This window comes from Rhinatrema bivittatum, chromosome 6 (assembly GCF_901001135.1).
Source record: "Rhinatrema bivittatum chromosome 6, aRhiBiv1.1, whole genome shotgun sequence".
Taxonomy (NCBI): Eukaryota; Metazoa; Chordata; class Amphibia; order Gymnophiona; family Rhinatrematidae; genus Rhinatrema; species Rhinatrema bivittatum.
This window is the reverse complement of record NC_042620.1, coordinates 105,503,474-105,519,857: the sequence shown is the minus strand read 5'-3', so window position 1 is coordinate 105,519,857 and position 16,384 is coordinate 105,503,474. Positions and strand designations below refer to the sequence as shown.

Genomic DNA, 16,384 nt, shown 5'->3' with positions numbered 1-16,384 from the left:
TGGCTCTTTTGCATTTTCAGAATCTTTTTCAAGGGAAGGCGGCGAAAGTCTTATGCAACAATGCAGTAACAGTTGCTTATATAAACAAGCAGGGTGGCACTCACAGTCAGGGTGTTTCAGAAGAATCAGATTTATTGTTTGCTTGGGCTGAGAATCATCTAGTCCAGTTAACAGCTCAACACATAGCAGGTGTGAGCAATATTCAGGCAGACTATCTCAGTCGGAATGTAATAGATCCTGGAGAATGGGAATTAAGTCAGAAGGCTTATGTTCAGATAATACAAAGATGGGGGCCACATCTGATAGATCTGATGGCTTCCAGCAAGAACAGAAAAGTAAAAAGTTTTTCAGTCATCACAGAGATCTAGGCAATGAAGCAATAGATGCCTTTCAGCAAAGTTGAAGTGGCTACAAGCTTCTGTATCTTTTTCTTTTTTGGCTATTAATAGCAAAAGTATTAAGGAAAATAGAAAAGGAAAGAGTTTCAGTGGTTCTAGTTGCTCCAGATTGGCCATGAAGGCCTTGGTATGTGGACCTAAGGAGGTTGTTAGTAGATCAACCACTAAGTCTACATCAGGTCAAGGGCCTTCTACATCAGAGGCCTAAGGAGTTGGAGGATTCAACTCCATTCTTTCTTATAGCTTGGCTATTGAAAGGGCAAGGTTAATTAGGAGCGGTTACTCACTCTCTGTTATTAATACAATGTTAGTTTCTAGAAAGAGTTCTACTTCTTTTTCTTTCATGAGTGTGGTACATTTTTTTTTAAATTTGCAAGAATAGAAATTTATTACCATGGCCTGTGCAAATAGATGATATTCTTGATTTTTTACAGTGTGGATTGGATAACAGTTTAGCTTTAAATTCTTTAAAGTTGCAGATAGCTGATGTTTCTTTCTTTTGTGGACAAATAAATGGTTGCTTAATAACTCCCCATTTGGATGTTTGTCATTTTCTTAGAGGGGTAAAACATATATGCCTGCCAATCAGAACTGTTTTTCCAAACTGGAATAAATTTGGTTTTACAGGCTTTACCTAGTTCTCCATTTGAGCCTTTATGCCAAACCACTATAAAGGACTTGACTTTAAAAACAGTATTTTTAATAGTGATTTCAACTGCAAGGCAAATTTCAGAATTGCAGGTACTGTCATGCCAAACCATCTTTTTGAAATTTACAAAAAATTTGATTATTTTAAGACCAGTCCCTTCTTTTCTACCTAATGCATTCATCAAAATGCATTATGGCATTAACACCTGTGATAATGCCATTACACATGCGTTATTAATGGTATTGCATTGTGCAAATGCAAATTTTTCATAGGGCTGGGATTGGGGAGGGGTTTGGGTGGGATTAATGAAAATAAGGGGCAATATTGCATGTTTTTAATGCCAGAAATAACTACACCTTTTTTCCTGGTGGAGAGAGAGAGCGCTTCTGGGAAGGCCTTCACAGTATTCAACTATTTATATCACTATAGGAGGGCCAGCTAATAACTCAAGGTGAGGTTTTGGTGATAGTTTAGGGTTTTGGGGCCAGTTTGACATGCAGAGTGAGACTTACGAACAGCACAGTAGACCTCAGTGAAGATTTGACATCATTTGGAGTGAGGAAAGTCTCACAAATTTGAGATTTCTACAATGTTCTCTTCCCCTTGCTTGATAGTACCCTGGTTTAGAGCCCTTCCTATAGTGATATAAATAGTTGACTACTATGAAGGCCTTATAAAGAGTCTCTCTCTCTCTCTCTTTCTCTCCCCCCCCCCCCCAAACATGGTGTGGTAATTCTAAAATTATCATAAACCACCCCTTTTTATTATCGTGGGCGTTATCCAAGCAAAATTATAGCATGTTGATGAATCTAGGGGTAAGGTTGTATCTTCGTTTCATATTAATCAAAAATTGTTCTTCCTGCCTTTAACAAGAGAGAATGTAAAGTTGACATACAATCAAGTATTTGGATTTTTAGAGCTTTTAAAAAACGTATCTTGTTAAAATCGAAGGAATTTCATAAATCCGAAAGATTGTTTGTCCTTTGCGGATAACAAAAGGGGGAATTGACTTCAAAAACCCCAATTGTTAGATGGTTGAAGAATGCCATTTCGTCAGAATATTTACGCAGGGTAAAATGATTAGGGTTCATTCAACATAGTGCAGGTTTCATTGTGGGCGGAAAGATGCGCAGTGAATCCAGTGAAGATTTGTAAAGCTGAGCAACATGGTCCTCTTTGGGGCCATTTGCAAGACACTATAGGTTGGATCTTCTCGCTAGTCAAGATACCCTTTTTTGTTCTTCAGCCTTAAAAGTGGAATTGTCATCCACCCACCCTTAGATGGGCTTTGGTATTTCCCATAGGTTTGGGAATGGTGGAGCCAGAAGGTAGAGGAAGGAGAAATTATGTCTTGCCTGTTAATTTCCTTTCCTTTACTTCTGCTACACCAGTCCAGAACCCCTCCCATAAAAATATATATATAAAAAAAAAAGAAAAGAAAATTAAAGTTAGTAGTTTTGGATGAAATCATATTTTCTGTGCTTTTGGCAAAGTGAGATTAACGTACCTTCATCAAACTTATATTCTTACTTAAGCTATACAATATTTATAGCAAGAAGCATAGTTTGAAGGTTTGTGACAATGCAAGAAAGGACTTGCAGAGGTTTTTACATTTTTTTTCTTTAATACCTTTTATTGTTAGTGTTATATAGTTGTTTTTTTAGCTTTGACAGTAGTGTAAACTGGCTGAATTGGTTCTAAATGTGACATATATGCTGGTGATATCATTTAAAAAAAAATAGAACTCTGCCTCCATGCTGCTGGATGAGACTAAACTCTAAAGCAGTCACTTTTAAAGTGACTTGCATGCACACATGTATATGCATTTACCAGCATGTGCACATGGACACACCGATTTTCTAACATGCGTGTGTTTATATTCTTATGTTGGCTAGCCGTGCCAACATGCACACATGATTTTATATCGATGCGCACATGTACGCACGAATGTTGTCTCAAGCGCGTAAGTGGGATTTTAGTAGATACGTACGGCAACGCATTAGGCCTATTTCCCAGTTCCCTCCCAGTTTGCCCCAGTAAAAGAGAGGCCTTCCTAAACCCCTCCCTAACTAGCCTCTCTTTTACCCTACTAACCCCGACCCTAAAACCCGCTAACTACCTTTTTTTTTAATGTACCTATTTACATGCAGCCCATAGCAAAAGCAAGTTACGCGGTGAGGGATTCCGGTGCATGCTGATGCACATAACTGCATAGTGCAGTCCCAGCCTGCCCACCCCCCACCCAGACCCTCCCCCCTTTGCCAAAACTTTATTATCTGCTTACGGGGGGGTAAGCACGTGGCTGTGGGCCTTTTTAAAATCCACGCAGCTGAGTCACGCTTATCTTCCGTTTTTCATGTGCAAGCCTTTTAAAGTCTACCTCATAAGTTTTGGACTGGTGTAGCAGTTGCAGGATGGATGTTTGAATTTTAGCATGTTTGAACAGAAAGTTATTTATTTAGGATTTCAGCCTATTTACTAACCTTCTGAGGAATATGTCTCTCCTATCCACATAAAAATACTCACATACAATGTGTATGTGCACGATTTTCTAAGTAGATTGGTCGCACAGTTTTCTAAAAAGCTATTTCTGCAGTTAAAGTGCTATATTACCTGCAGAAGTCCCCTTGAAAATTTCCCTCCCTAAGTGCACAAAAGCTTATGAGTCAAATTGCTTGCACAGTTTTAATATAGTATGTCTTTTGGCCAATGTTTTGCAACCTCAGGAAAAGAAAATTTCACAGAAAAAATTGTGCAAAAAACCTTTCAGTGTGCATAAAGTACTTTAAGAATATAAGAAGTTGCCATACTGAGTCAGACAAAGGGTCCATCAAGCTCAGCATCCTGTTTCTAACACTTTAAAGCAGTTTTTCACTGTAGTACTATGGTGCTGAGTTTTAATTTAAAGTTGTTTAACAATTCTAATGAATTTGTAACTTTTCCCTTAGATTGAAAGAGCAAATGTGGATGGAACCAATCGCGTGACTGTGGTAAATCATCTGTCTCACCCCTGGGGAATCGCTGTCCATGATACCTTCCTCTATTACACTGATCGAGATTATGAGGTCATTGAGAGAGTCGACAAGTCAACTGGAGCAAACAAAGTAGTGCTACGAGACAATATCTCAGGCTTAAAATGCCTGCGTGTACACTACAGGGATAGTGAGTATTTTTAAATTGGAATTTAAGATAAAAACTTCATGTTAGCTATTAAATCCTATGCCTGCTGAGCAGTTGGTTTGGGGCTAATGTTTCAGAGGTAGGAAGTTCTGCGTCTTAACTGTGGGGGGTCATTTAGTAACAGTTCTGTGTCTTCAGTGTGCATCTTAAGGGGATAATTTTGAAACTGCCTGAACTGCCATGAAATTTACAGCAATTTATGCACTAAGTTCACTCTGAAAATTATCCCAGGAAAATTACCTGTGCATATTTACATCTGTTAATTTATGCAGGTAGATTTTTCAAGGCAAAATAGAAGCACATATTTGAAAATTCAAAAGTGTTTCATGTAAGTGCAAATTCCTCCCCTGCCCCACCCCTGGGAATGTGTCTACTCACTGCTGGTAAACTTATACACATATAGGCCCAATGTGCTTAAACTTAACCTACACATGGGTTAGGAAATTTTGTAAAAGCATACTTTTACCCGCATATGGAGCAGACAAATTTCTAAAAGGTAATTTCTACCTGTAAAATAAGGCTTTACTGTCAGAAATGGCTTTCAGGAAATTCCCTTCCCTATGTGTAGGTAACTGAAGGTGCCTCATGCCACCACATGTAAGCTTATCCACAGTAAATGCACTTGTTTCTGTGGGTGGGAGCTGGGGAGGGGCTTGCAATTCCATGCATACTTCAGAATTTTCAAATGAATGCACATATTTTTCCTCAAAAAAGCTTTCTGCAGTTTCCTTTGAAACTCCCTGGCTTACACGCCCCTCATTTGTTTCCTTTTTAGAGAATGATGTATAAGTTAGTTGATATTACGATGGTGTATTTATTCTGTGTAAGTGTGATATAATGCATAATATGTGATGTTTCGCAATCATCATTCTGTTTTCAGATGTAAGATTTTTTGCTTTGCTTATTGAGTTGAAAACAATAAAAAAATAAAAAATAATTTAAAAAAAAGCTATCTGCACCTATTAGCGGGTGTAAATGTGTGCAAGTAATTTTCCTGAGGTAAATTTTAAAGTAAAAATAGGTACACCCATTCACTTTAAAAATTGGTGCAAAGTCACTAAGTAATTTATTTTGCAGTAGTGTGGATAGTTAGAAAATTAACTCTTTACTGTCAGATGCATACAGACAAACTGAATTTTGAGTTCTTAGTGCTCAAAACTCCACTCATTTACATGGCTAAGATTTGGGGCCTGATTCATCAAGGCCAGTTCCCATAGGCACAGATTAAGAGAAAAACCTTAGTGAACCAGGCCCTCAGATGTCCATAAAAAGAAGTCAGTTTTCAGAGTATATATTTAAAATTTCCTTTCATGATAACTTAACCACTTTTTTACTAATATGCATTAACCACACGCCTTAATGTGCAGCTTTATATTTAAATATCTTTATTACCACAACAAGATAAGCACAAATACATGGCGTATGAAAGAGGAGACACTGTCATAACATAGTAATAAGCAGAAGATAAATCAATACATTCTTGCTCCTAATGCTTCAATAAAACTATCAATCTTAATGTCAATTAAATTCTGTCTGTTATTTTCCCCCTCTTACCATTCACTCTAACATCACAACTTCAAATTGGTTCAGACGTCTTATTCTGGTCCATCTAAATCACATACCACCCCTCAGTGATCAGCAGCCTTTCCCTCCCTGTTCCCCTCCCCTCCCCTTCCCCCTATAGAGGGGAAAATAACCACATCTACAACATCATCTATCAATCTAGAGAACAATATACCCCTCTATAAAGTATTAAAAATTAAGCTTTGAGCTCTGCTGGATAAACTCTGAATATATTGATCCCAAATGTCTTGGATCAAAAGAACATATGTGTAGCTAAGGATTCCATAAACATCATATTATGTACCGCATTATGCCATTGCCAAAAAGAAGGACAACTCGCTTCTCTCCAAACTACAGAATAGATCATTTACCCTGTACCAATAACTTTTTAACAAGGAGTCACTTCCCTTTACTTCATACATACTTAGGTATACCTCCTTCAAATAAGACTAGCTTCGGTATCAATGGAATTTCGTAACCTTTAAGGTCATTAATATATGATACAACACTTTTTCAAAATTTGAAAACTTTAGGGCATCCCAAAAAGCATGAGAAAAGGACCCTCTTTCCAGAGAACACTTCATGCAAATTTCAGAGGTAGTAAAGTGTGCTTTAAAGGCTAATGTTTGAGAAATATATGCTATGTGCAGGAATTTAAATTGTATTTCCCTTAAATAATTAATAGCAGAAATACTTTTCACAGTTTTAAAACAGGTTAACAAATCTACATTAGAAATATGAAAATCACTATCTATTTTCCAACGATTCCAAAGTGTCACAACCCAAAACTCGTTATCTAATTTTTGTAATTCCTGGTGTAGCTTAGAATGGGATAACCTCCTCCATTCTACATGAAAAAAATATACTCCTTATCAACCATCTTCATATCCAAATCTGTCTTTTGTAGTGAAATAGTGTAGTGGCGTAATTGCATATATGAAAAAAAATCAACAGTACTTAAATCAAATTGAGTCAGCAATGACTGGAATGATGATAGATTTCCCTTATTGGTCAATACATGTTGGAGTAGTGTAATACCTTTATCTTACCAATATTGGAAACAGATTGTGAACCTGATCCCAGTGGCCTAATGGATAAGGCACTGGTCTCTAGAGCCAGGGATTGTGGGTTCAAGTCCCATCTGGGATGAGAGTTAGAAGTCTTGTTCTGGGAACTTACTGCAAGGCGCTGCTTCCAGAAAGAAAGCGTCAGACTATAATGAGAGCTTTTATTTCATGGGTGGAAGGATAAATATCACATAAGGGTGGAAGGATGAATACCAGAACTTCATGTTGACTTTGGCTTTCTTGGAAGAAAATACACTGGTATGGATTGCAATATCTCACACTTTACCATCTGACCATGAAAAGGTTAAACTGAGCAGTAATGTGAGGAAGTATGTTCACGTGGAGATGGCGGTGTATGCATGGGTAGAGCCTCTCAAGGCAGGGGGTTAAGGAAACAAGTGGAAAGGATTTTCAGAGTATTGCACTGGAAGCAAAATTCATTGAAGAATGGAAGGTGGAAGAAGTTCAAGACCTAAGGGCCTGCGTGGATAAGGACTTTCACCTATTCTGTTCCCACGGAAATAATCTTCGCCTCACAAATCTGCTTCACTTTTTTGAAGGAGTTAATAAACATGTGGATAAAGGTGAACAGGTAGATATAGTATACTTGGATTTTCAGAAGGCGTTTGACAAAGTTCCTCATGAGAGGCTTCTAGGAAAAGTAAAAAGTCATGGGATAGGTGGCGATGTCCTTTCGTGGATTGCAAACTGGCTAAAAGACAGGAAACAGAGAGTAGGATTAAATGGGCAATTTTCTCAGTGGAAGGGAGTGGACAGTGGAGTGCCTCAGGGATCTGTATTGGGACCCTTACTGTTCAATATATTTATAAATGATCTGGAAAGAAATACGACGAGTGAGATAATCAAATTTGCAGATGACACAAAATTGTTCAGAGTAGTTAAATCACAAGCAGATTGTGATAAATTGCAGGAAGACCTTGTGAGACTGGAAAATTGGGCATCCAAATGGCAGATGAAATTTAATGTGGATAAGTGCAAGGTGATGCATATAGGGAAAAATAACCCATGCTATAATTACACAATGTTGGGTTCCATATTAGGTGCTACAACCCAAGAAAGAGATCTAGGTGTCATAGTGGATAACACATTGAAATCGTCGGTGCAGTGTGCTGCGGCAGTCAAAAAAGCAAACAGAATGTTGGGAATTATTAGAAAAGGAATGATGAATAAAACGGAAAATGTCATAATGCCTTTGTATCGCTCCATGGTGAGACCGCACTTTGAATACTGTGTACAATTCTGGTCGCCGCATCTCAAAAAAGATATAATTGCGATGGAGAAGGTACAGAGAAGGGCTACCAAAATGATAAGGGGAATGGAACAACTCCCCTATGAGGAAAGACTAAAGAGGTTAGGACTTTTCAGCTTGGAGAAGAGACGACTGAGGGGGGATATGATAGAGGTGTTTAAAATCATGAGAGGTCTAGAACGGGTAGATGTGAATCGGTTATTTACTCTTTCGGATAATAGAAAGACTAGGGGGCACTCCATGAAGTTAGCATGGGGCACATTTAAAACTAATCGGAGAAAGTTCTTTTTTACTCAACGCACAATTAAACTCTGGAATTTGTTGCCAGAGAATGTGGTTCGTGCAGTTAGTATAGCTGTGTTTAAAAAAGGATTGGATAAGTTCTTGGAGGAGAAGTCCATTACCTGCTATTAAGTTCACTTAGAGAATAGCCACTGCCATTAGCAATGGTTACATGGAATAGACTTAGTTTTTGGGTACTTGCCAGGTTCTTATGGCCTGGATTGGCCACTGTTGGAAACAGGATGTTGGGCTTGATGGACCCTTGGTCTGACCCAGTATGGCATTTTCTTATGTTCTTATCCACATTACCCTGTAGTGGTAAAAATGATGTACTTTTACTAAATATTTTCATCATTTTCATGAGTTTCTTCCATGGTTAGCGCAATGGCACCACCAGAACCTGACTTGTAAGGCCCAGTTTCTCTGATGGAGCATGCAACACATATCGCAAGTCTAAAGTAGCTTTTATCTCCTTATCATTGACATTAGAGATAAATGTAGAGCCATCATAAAGCCAATCCCTGACCACCTGTAATAAACTAGCTAAGTTATAACCTTTTATATCACTGTGTGTCCATCTTCGTTTCAATTGTTGAAGTGCTATCCTATGTTTCTTATCTGACCATATGAATTTTAAAATCAATTTATCCAAAGCCTTTATATCTGTACTTAGGATCCAAAGAGAGAGTATGCAAAATATACAACCACTTCAGAAATAGAACCATCTTAAAAAGATTCACATGCCCCCCCCCACCCCCCAAGGATAATAGTCAATTTTTTCAAACACACAATTTGGACTTGGTATGTTAAGTGCATAAATCTGATTCAAATTTAATGTGAGGATTATCCCCAGATGAGAAAAGAACCTGCAGACCACTTTAAAGGAAAATCTCCCACCCAATTATTTTATGTGCTGGGTGAGCTAAGGCTTCAAATTTATCTTTATTGAGTTTAAATCCTGATAATTCCCCCAAAACTTGAAATACCTCCAATAATTTCAAAAGGGATCTAACCGGCTCAAAGAAAAATACTAACAAGTCATCTGCAGATACAGCTTACTTATCCTTTAATCTCTAGCGTTAACAAAAACAGTTAATTGGGACAGTGGACCACCCTGACTTGTTCCTCTATAAACAGCAAAATTATCCGAATGTTCTTCATTCACCGTCACTTCCACCAATGGGTTATTGTATAACAACTTAATCCCCTGCAGAAAAAGGCCAGTTAATCGCATGTGGTCTAAGAGCTTGAATAAATATTACCATTCTACTCTGTCAAATGATTTTTCAGCGTCAAAGCTGACCACTACAAAAGATGTACTCTTGCTGGTGCATAGGGAGATGGCTGCAATAACCTACGTACATTTACTGTGGCATTTTGATGTCTGACAAAGTCCACTTGTCCCAGTCCAATAAATTCTGGTAACAGTAGTGCCAAGCAGTAAGGTAGGATTTTAGCTAGTAACTTTTAGTCAAAGTTTAGCAAAGAAATCGGGCACTAGGTAGATACAGAAGAAGGGTCTTTCCTAGGCTTAGGGATAACTATTATTACTGCTTTATTGGCTTCTTTACTGAGCAAGGGAGCAAGCTGTTCTAATAAAATTTGGTAAAACTCAGCATTAAACCCATCCTGCCCCGGAGCCTTCAACCTCTTGGCCTTCTGTATTCCTACCAGTATTTCTCCAGTGTTGATCGGTTTGTTTAATTTCTGTAGATGTTCATCAGTAAAGGTTTTCAATCCCAAATTCTTTAAAAAATCACGACATTTGGCTTAATCAAACCCATTAGAAGTATATAACTGTGCATAAAAATCCACAAAGGAAGCCAGGATATCACAGTTAGAATGTATTATTTTCCCTCCCTTCCCCCTTAAGTGGGAAACATATTTAGGGCCCAAATGAGATCTTATCAAATGAGCCAACAATTTACCTACCTTGTCGCTATTTTGATACAATTTAAATTTGTTTATAATATTTTTTTTTTGTCTCTTTGATATAAAAGTGTATTTAATGCTACCTGTTCAGAGAGAAATGCTGCTCTATTTGGTACAGTATTAGCTTCAGCCAAACATTTTTTCCTTTTATATTATATGGCATGGCAATTTCTTATGTTCTTAGATTCCAAAGCCAATAGGTGCTTGTCCAAAGCTCATCTTCTTTGAATTAAGAAAGATATTATGTCACCCCCTTAAGATAGCTTTAGCAGTGTACCAGGCAAGAATCGGTGAATCTTCAAAATGAATACCATTGTGGGCTGCATAATCTGCCCATCTTTATTTCAGATATTCTTGAAAAGAAATCAGCAGGGAATTTCCAAGCACTATTTGGGGCCGCTCTCCCAGACCACCAAGTGTAAACCAAATAGGAGCATGATCCAAGATCTTTATTTCCCCAATACCAGTTTCTTCTATAATAGAAAAACTACCCTGTGAGAACAGAAGATAATGCAATCTGAAGAATGTGGTATGCGCTCTAGACAAGTGTGTGTAATCTCTTTCCAATGGATGAAAGGTGCACCATGAACCTAAAAGTTGTAACTCGTGAGTTCAAAAAAGAAACACCCTTTTTCCTGTTCTGTACTTCACCTGTCATGGGATGTGATTTATCCAGATCTGGATCTGCTATTTATTAAAGTCACTACCCACAATTACCACATCCTCCATATTGGGTATCAGCAACTGCACCACTTGTGTAACGAAAGCGTGATCATATTTATTGGGTGCATATATATTGCAAAGCGCTACCCGCATCTTTCCCAATTCTGCTAGTAAAATTACATAGCGTCCTTGGGGATCCTTAATTTACCTTTCAACCTTCAAGGGACAGTTTTTATGAATTAGAATTGCCACTCCTGCAGATCTTGTAGTAGCAGAGGCATAATAAAGCTGTTCTGCCCAATCCCTCTTAAGTTTCTGATGCTCTAAATTATTCAAATGCTTTTCTTGTAAATAAACTATATAGGAGCCTAATCATTTTAATGATGTAAGAATCTTAGTGCATTTAAGTGGCGTGTGTATGCCACACACATTCTGAGATACCAACTTTAAAGTTGTTTTACTCATTTCTAGATCTGCATAGCCATAAACCTCCAAGATAGATCCACATTCTAAAGTAGGCACCTCCCCAGCCTAGGTACCCACTCACACATATTCCAGCCCAGCTAACCAACAGCACTGTATCCCATCTCTCACACACTACCCCTCCCAGATGCCCCACTTTCATCCTCTTTCCCCAACCTCAGTTAGCAAAATCACTGCAAGTGTCATAACCTCCCTAACCTGCCACTATCCACCTCCATATATCCCAACACGCAAAATGTGAACCATCAATGTAACCTTTCAGGTAACCTCCCTTTAATAAGTACACCCATACCTTTGGAAAAGAATATATATAAACCCCAACCCCTACCCTACTCCACACTTCCCAAAATGTATAGCAATGTCTTAATTACCAGGGGAAAATGTCACTCTGTCTTCCTGGTGCAGAGCTTTCATCTTGTTCTCAGCTACCAAGGGAAATGCTAGCAGGCAGCAGAGAAAGGTTCCAGCTAATCCAGTTCATCATGGATCTGCGTTGGATAAAATAAAGAGAAACAGAACTGCACAGCGTTTCCAGTGTAAAGTTAAGTCAGAGACCTATGAAAGGGTATACGTTCCCATGTAGCCACCAAAGTAAAGTGCCCCAATGTTCCAAGAAACAAACTAACACGGGCATCCATTTCAGAGCCATCTTTGTGTTCCCAGTGCCATAGATCTCTTAGTCCCATCACAAACTAATAAGGTCTGGCCATTTTCCCAATCTGCACATAACTTGCCAAATTTAACAAAATCTTTAAGTGACTGTCGCCGCAGATCTATATGTTTCCAATCGAGTTGCCAACTTCACAGCCTCCTCAACTGAGTGGAACCACTGCACGCCCTCGGGAAGAGTAACATGGAGCTTAGCAGGATACATAAGGGCGAATCTCAGGCCCAGAGCATGCAATTGTGAACACACTGGCGAAAATTCTTTGCGCTGGGCAGACAGCTTGAATGAAAACTCCTGGAATACCAGAATGGTCTTATTGTCATAAGACAGCTTTTTACCAGATCATAGTGCTTGTAAGAGTTCCACTTTGTAGGTAAAGTCCTAAAATCTAGCAATCATCACCCTAGGCCTTGATGAGCGTTCTCTTCTTGCCCCTAGGCGATGTGCACGCTCAGTATGCAGAGGGCCCCATGAAGAATAAGGCCTAGCTCAGACACCAGCCATGATTTTAAAAATTGGACTAAATCATTTTTGGCCAAAGATTTAGGAAGGCTTAAAAGCGTAAGTTATTACGCCGTGAGTGGTTTTCAATCTTTTGGAGTCTATCTTCCTGCTTTTGAATCACCACTTTTAAATTGTGCAGTTCTTCCTTGGTTGAAATGATTTCATCCTGGTTCGCCATGACTCTTTGCTCAGTTTCTCCAAAACTTGTTTCATAGGTACTCATATATGCTGTCACCTCTTCCAGCTTACCTACTATTTTTTAAAATTCTGGTTCTAAAGCTGCCACAACCGCTCATTTTAATTCAAGGGCCTGCTGTGCCTCCGCCATCTTGCCATTTCCCGGTTTAACATTTTCTTTCTCCTTTTCCTTTTCTTTATTAGCTAGACAAGTCAACATACCTTGAATAGCTTCCAAATGTGTTGACACAATAATCAACTCTCTATCTCAGCAGTAGATTAACCTGGTATGGTAGATGGAGGCAGATGGTGGCAGGAGGTGGAGGAGAGTGAAGGGAATCATATCTCACTCTGCTCAAGGCATCACGTGATCCTTCTAATATGCAGCTTTAATGCACTTTACTTGCTGCAGTACATACTAATCTGTGGTGAGTGTCGCAGTTTAGTGATTACTGCAGTATGCGTTCTTGTGGTTGGTAATACATGGACTTTACCAGTGGTGCTAATGTACACGTGTTACCGCTAATGAAAAAGGCACAGCAAGGCCAGAGTGAAACTCCCTTCTCCCCCCACCCCCCCCCCCCAATAGAGTCCAACCCCTTCTCCCAGCAGACAAACTGAGATGTCTCCCTTTGCAGGAACCCCCTATCATAGCAAACCTTCACCTCCTACTGGACCCAACTGAAGTTTTTCAGTTGGAGGGGAAATCAGGAGGGGAGTTCCCCAATTAAATTGTTTTTCAAAGGGCAAATGGGAGGAGTGGCTGTCAGTAGATGCCATTGAACATGACCACATTTTTTTTTTTTTTATAAGGGATGAGCATCTGAAACAACAAAAACCACATAACTAAATTTTATGATATGGTTAATGTGGTTTTGGATGCAAAATTAAAGAAAGAACATGGCAAATATATTTGATGTTTTCATGCCATTTACAAACAAAAGCACATCTGTAATGCATGTCCTCTTACTGTTTTATTTTGTAGATTCTGCTGGATCCTCAAATGGCTGCAGCAATAATGCTGGAGCTTGTCAACAACTATGCCTGCCTAAACCTGGAGGACAGTTTGCATGTGCATGTGCCACAGGCTTCCAACTAAACCAAGACACCAGGACCTGTGCCCCATATAGCTCTTTTGTAGTTGTTTCCATGCTGTCTGCAATTAAAGGTTTTAGCTTAGAGACATCGGACCATTCTGAAGCTATGGTACCATTGGCAGGAAGAGGTATGTGGAAGTTAAATAACTAGAGTCTCAATTGCCCATTAACCATCGGTCATTGCTAATATTGCTATGTATACTGAACTATAATTTTTGAATTTTACAGTATTTTAAAATAGGTTTTAAAATTATATTCTTGTTTTTCACTTTAATTGATTTCAACAAATAATACAAAGAATGACTTTGCACAGAAGTATCATGAGAGCAATCTACCTTATAAATGGCCTGTGACCGACGGCCCGCAAATGCGCAGTAGAGCGCAGCTCTACTGCGCATGTGCGGGCAAGGATGTCGATCAGAAAAAAAAATGGCGGTGGGGCCGCAGGAGCGGGAGGAGAAGCAGCGGCGCCGCGCGCGCGCGGTGCCGCTGCTTCTCCTCCCCAGATCTGCCGGCAGATCTCGGGGGGGGGGGGGTGTCACTCCCGCGCCCCCCCCCACCGAGATCTGCCGGCAGGAGCGGGAGGAGTTAATGGAGCCGGGTGAGGGTTGCGGGAAGTCGCGCTTACGGCGCCGGGAGGAAATGGAGGTGGGTGGAGGGAGGGAGGGGAGAGGGGGAGAGGGGGACTGAGTGAGTGGGAGGGAGGGAGAGGGGGGACTGAGTGGGAGGGAGTGAGGGAGAGGGGGGACTGAGTGAGAGGAGAGGGAGGGTGGAGAGGAGTGGGTGGGGGAGGGGGGTGGTGAAGAGTGAGGGGAGAGAGAATGAGGGGGAGGTGAGAGACAGAGGGATGTAGCCCGTTTTAACGGGCTTTACGGCTTGTATAACATAATTTAGACAGGAAATATAACAAAAATAAGAAACTGTCTCTCATTACTTAGCCGAAACATATAGGGGGTGGATAGAGACAGGAGATAAAATGGAAAAATCCTAAAGCAAAAGCAATAACTTAAGTACCAACTTCTACATAAAAAACAAAGGATTGTCAATTCTGGATCCACTGGGAAACAGGAGCAAAACCCTAATACTGGAATCTAAAAAATCTCTCAATTGCTCAGGAGCAAAGAAAATTAAGCAATCAGCATTACGTTTGATCACACATTTATATGGATATCTAAGGAGAAAAGAGGCTCCAAGAGCCTGCACTTCCTGGCTCAAAGCCAGGAAGCCTTTTCTTCTTTCTTGTGTAACTCTTGCCTAATCAGGATAAATCCTGATTGGCTGACACATAAAGTTAACATTCATATTCTTGAAGTAACTTTTCATAATAAAACTCATATCTTGTTCGTATATAAAGGAAATTACTAGTGTGGCCCTCTCAACAATCCCAGGAGACGAGGATTCCAAGAACACAGACAAATGTTTTAGATCTATATGATTGCAACATTCCCTTCTGAGCCATGTATGATTTAAACAGAATAAAAAACACCTTATGAAAAGCAGGAATATTTTCAGAGGAAATTTCTAAAACTTCCAAGAGAGGAGGATCCAAGATGGCTGCACTAGCAACTCACGGATAAGGGCTTCTCTTACCAATTTTCCCTTTAGCGAATATGCCGCATTCTGCCCACAAGCAGAGAGCCAGGGAGCAAGAAATCCCATTTGCCTCCTCCCCAGGACCTGCTACTGGCCCTATGGATGCCCACATGAGTCGGGAGATTTCTATCCCGGGAGTGGAGCTGCTGGAGAGGTCTCGAGAAGGAGTGGAACTCGACCCTCCTGACTCAATGTTATCTCTGTCCCTGGTGAATTGGATTGCGCCCTGATGCTGGAGGAAGGACGGCACTGGCAATTGATGCAGTGATCGCTGAGTTGAGATCTGGGACTGCGAGTCTAGCAGAAGTTGGCTTTGAATTGCCTAACTCCCGCGGCATTGAAAGACAGTTGACTGGGAGAGAGGCAGTTTAACGGAGAGAAAAGGAGAACACTGATTTGTGCAGGAAACAACTTTACAGTCTTTACCTCTGGTAAGACCAATTTTTTCTTTCCAAAAATTTGGGAAGCTATCAAGACTTTGAATATTAACATATCTATTCAATTAAATCCTGTGGTTCACCATTTGAATTAACTGGAAACTCGAGTAGAGTGATTGGAATCAATTAGAAAATCTCTAAATGAAATAAATGCTTCCCTTAATCTAGAAGTGGCCGCAATACTGCTTTGCAGCAAAATTTATTTAAAAGAAATCACTGTTTTTCATCTCATTTCGAACAGCTGGAAAATCAAGCTGGGGGAAAATCTTTGGTTTATTAATTTTCCTAAGGACCCTGGTATACCTCTGAAAAACATGTTGAGAAAATACTTCATGGAGATTTTAACAATCCTGAACTAACTTTGCCTATTATTTAAAGGGTTTATTATCTACCACCTAAAAAAAAAACCCTGCCAACTGATA

At 39.7% G+C, this 16,384-nt stretch overlaps 1 protein-coding gene across 3 annotated transcripts in view; it reads left to right on the top strand.

The window, feature by feature from the left end:
* LRP2 (LDL receptor related protein 2) overlaps window positions 1-16,384 on the top strand; it is a 769,913-nt gene that overhangs the window by 422,177 nt on the left and 331,352 nt on the right. For all 3 annotated transcript variants that reach the window (XR_003857363.1, XM_029605680.1, XM_029605679.1), the window contains 2 exons: window positions 3,996-4,209; window positions 13,821-14,060. Coding sequence is in view for 2 of the 3 variants with exons in the window: in XM_029605680.1 (XP_029461540.1) it covers window positions 3,996-4,209; window positions 13,821-14,060 (454 nt within the window). In the remaining variant the exon portion in view is untranslated. The remainder of the gene's footprint in view (window positions 1-3,995; window positions 4,210-13,820; window positions 14,061-16,384) is intronic.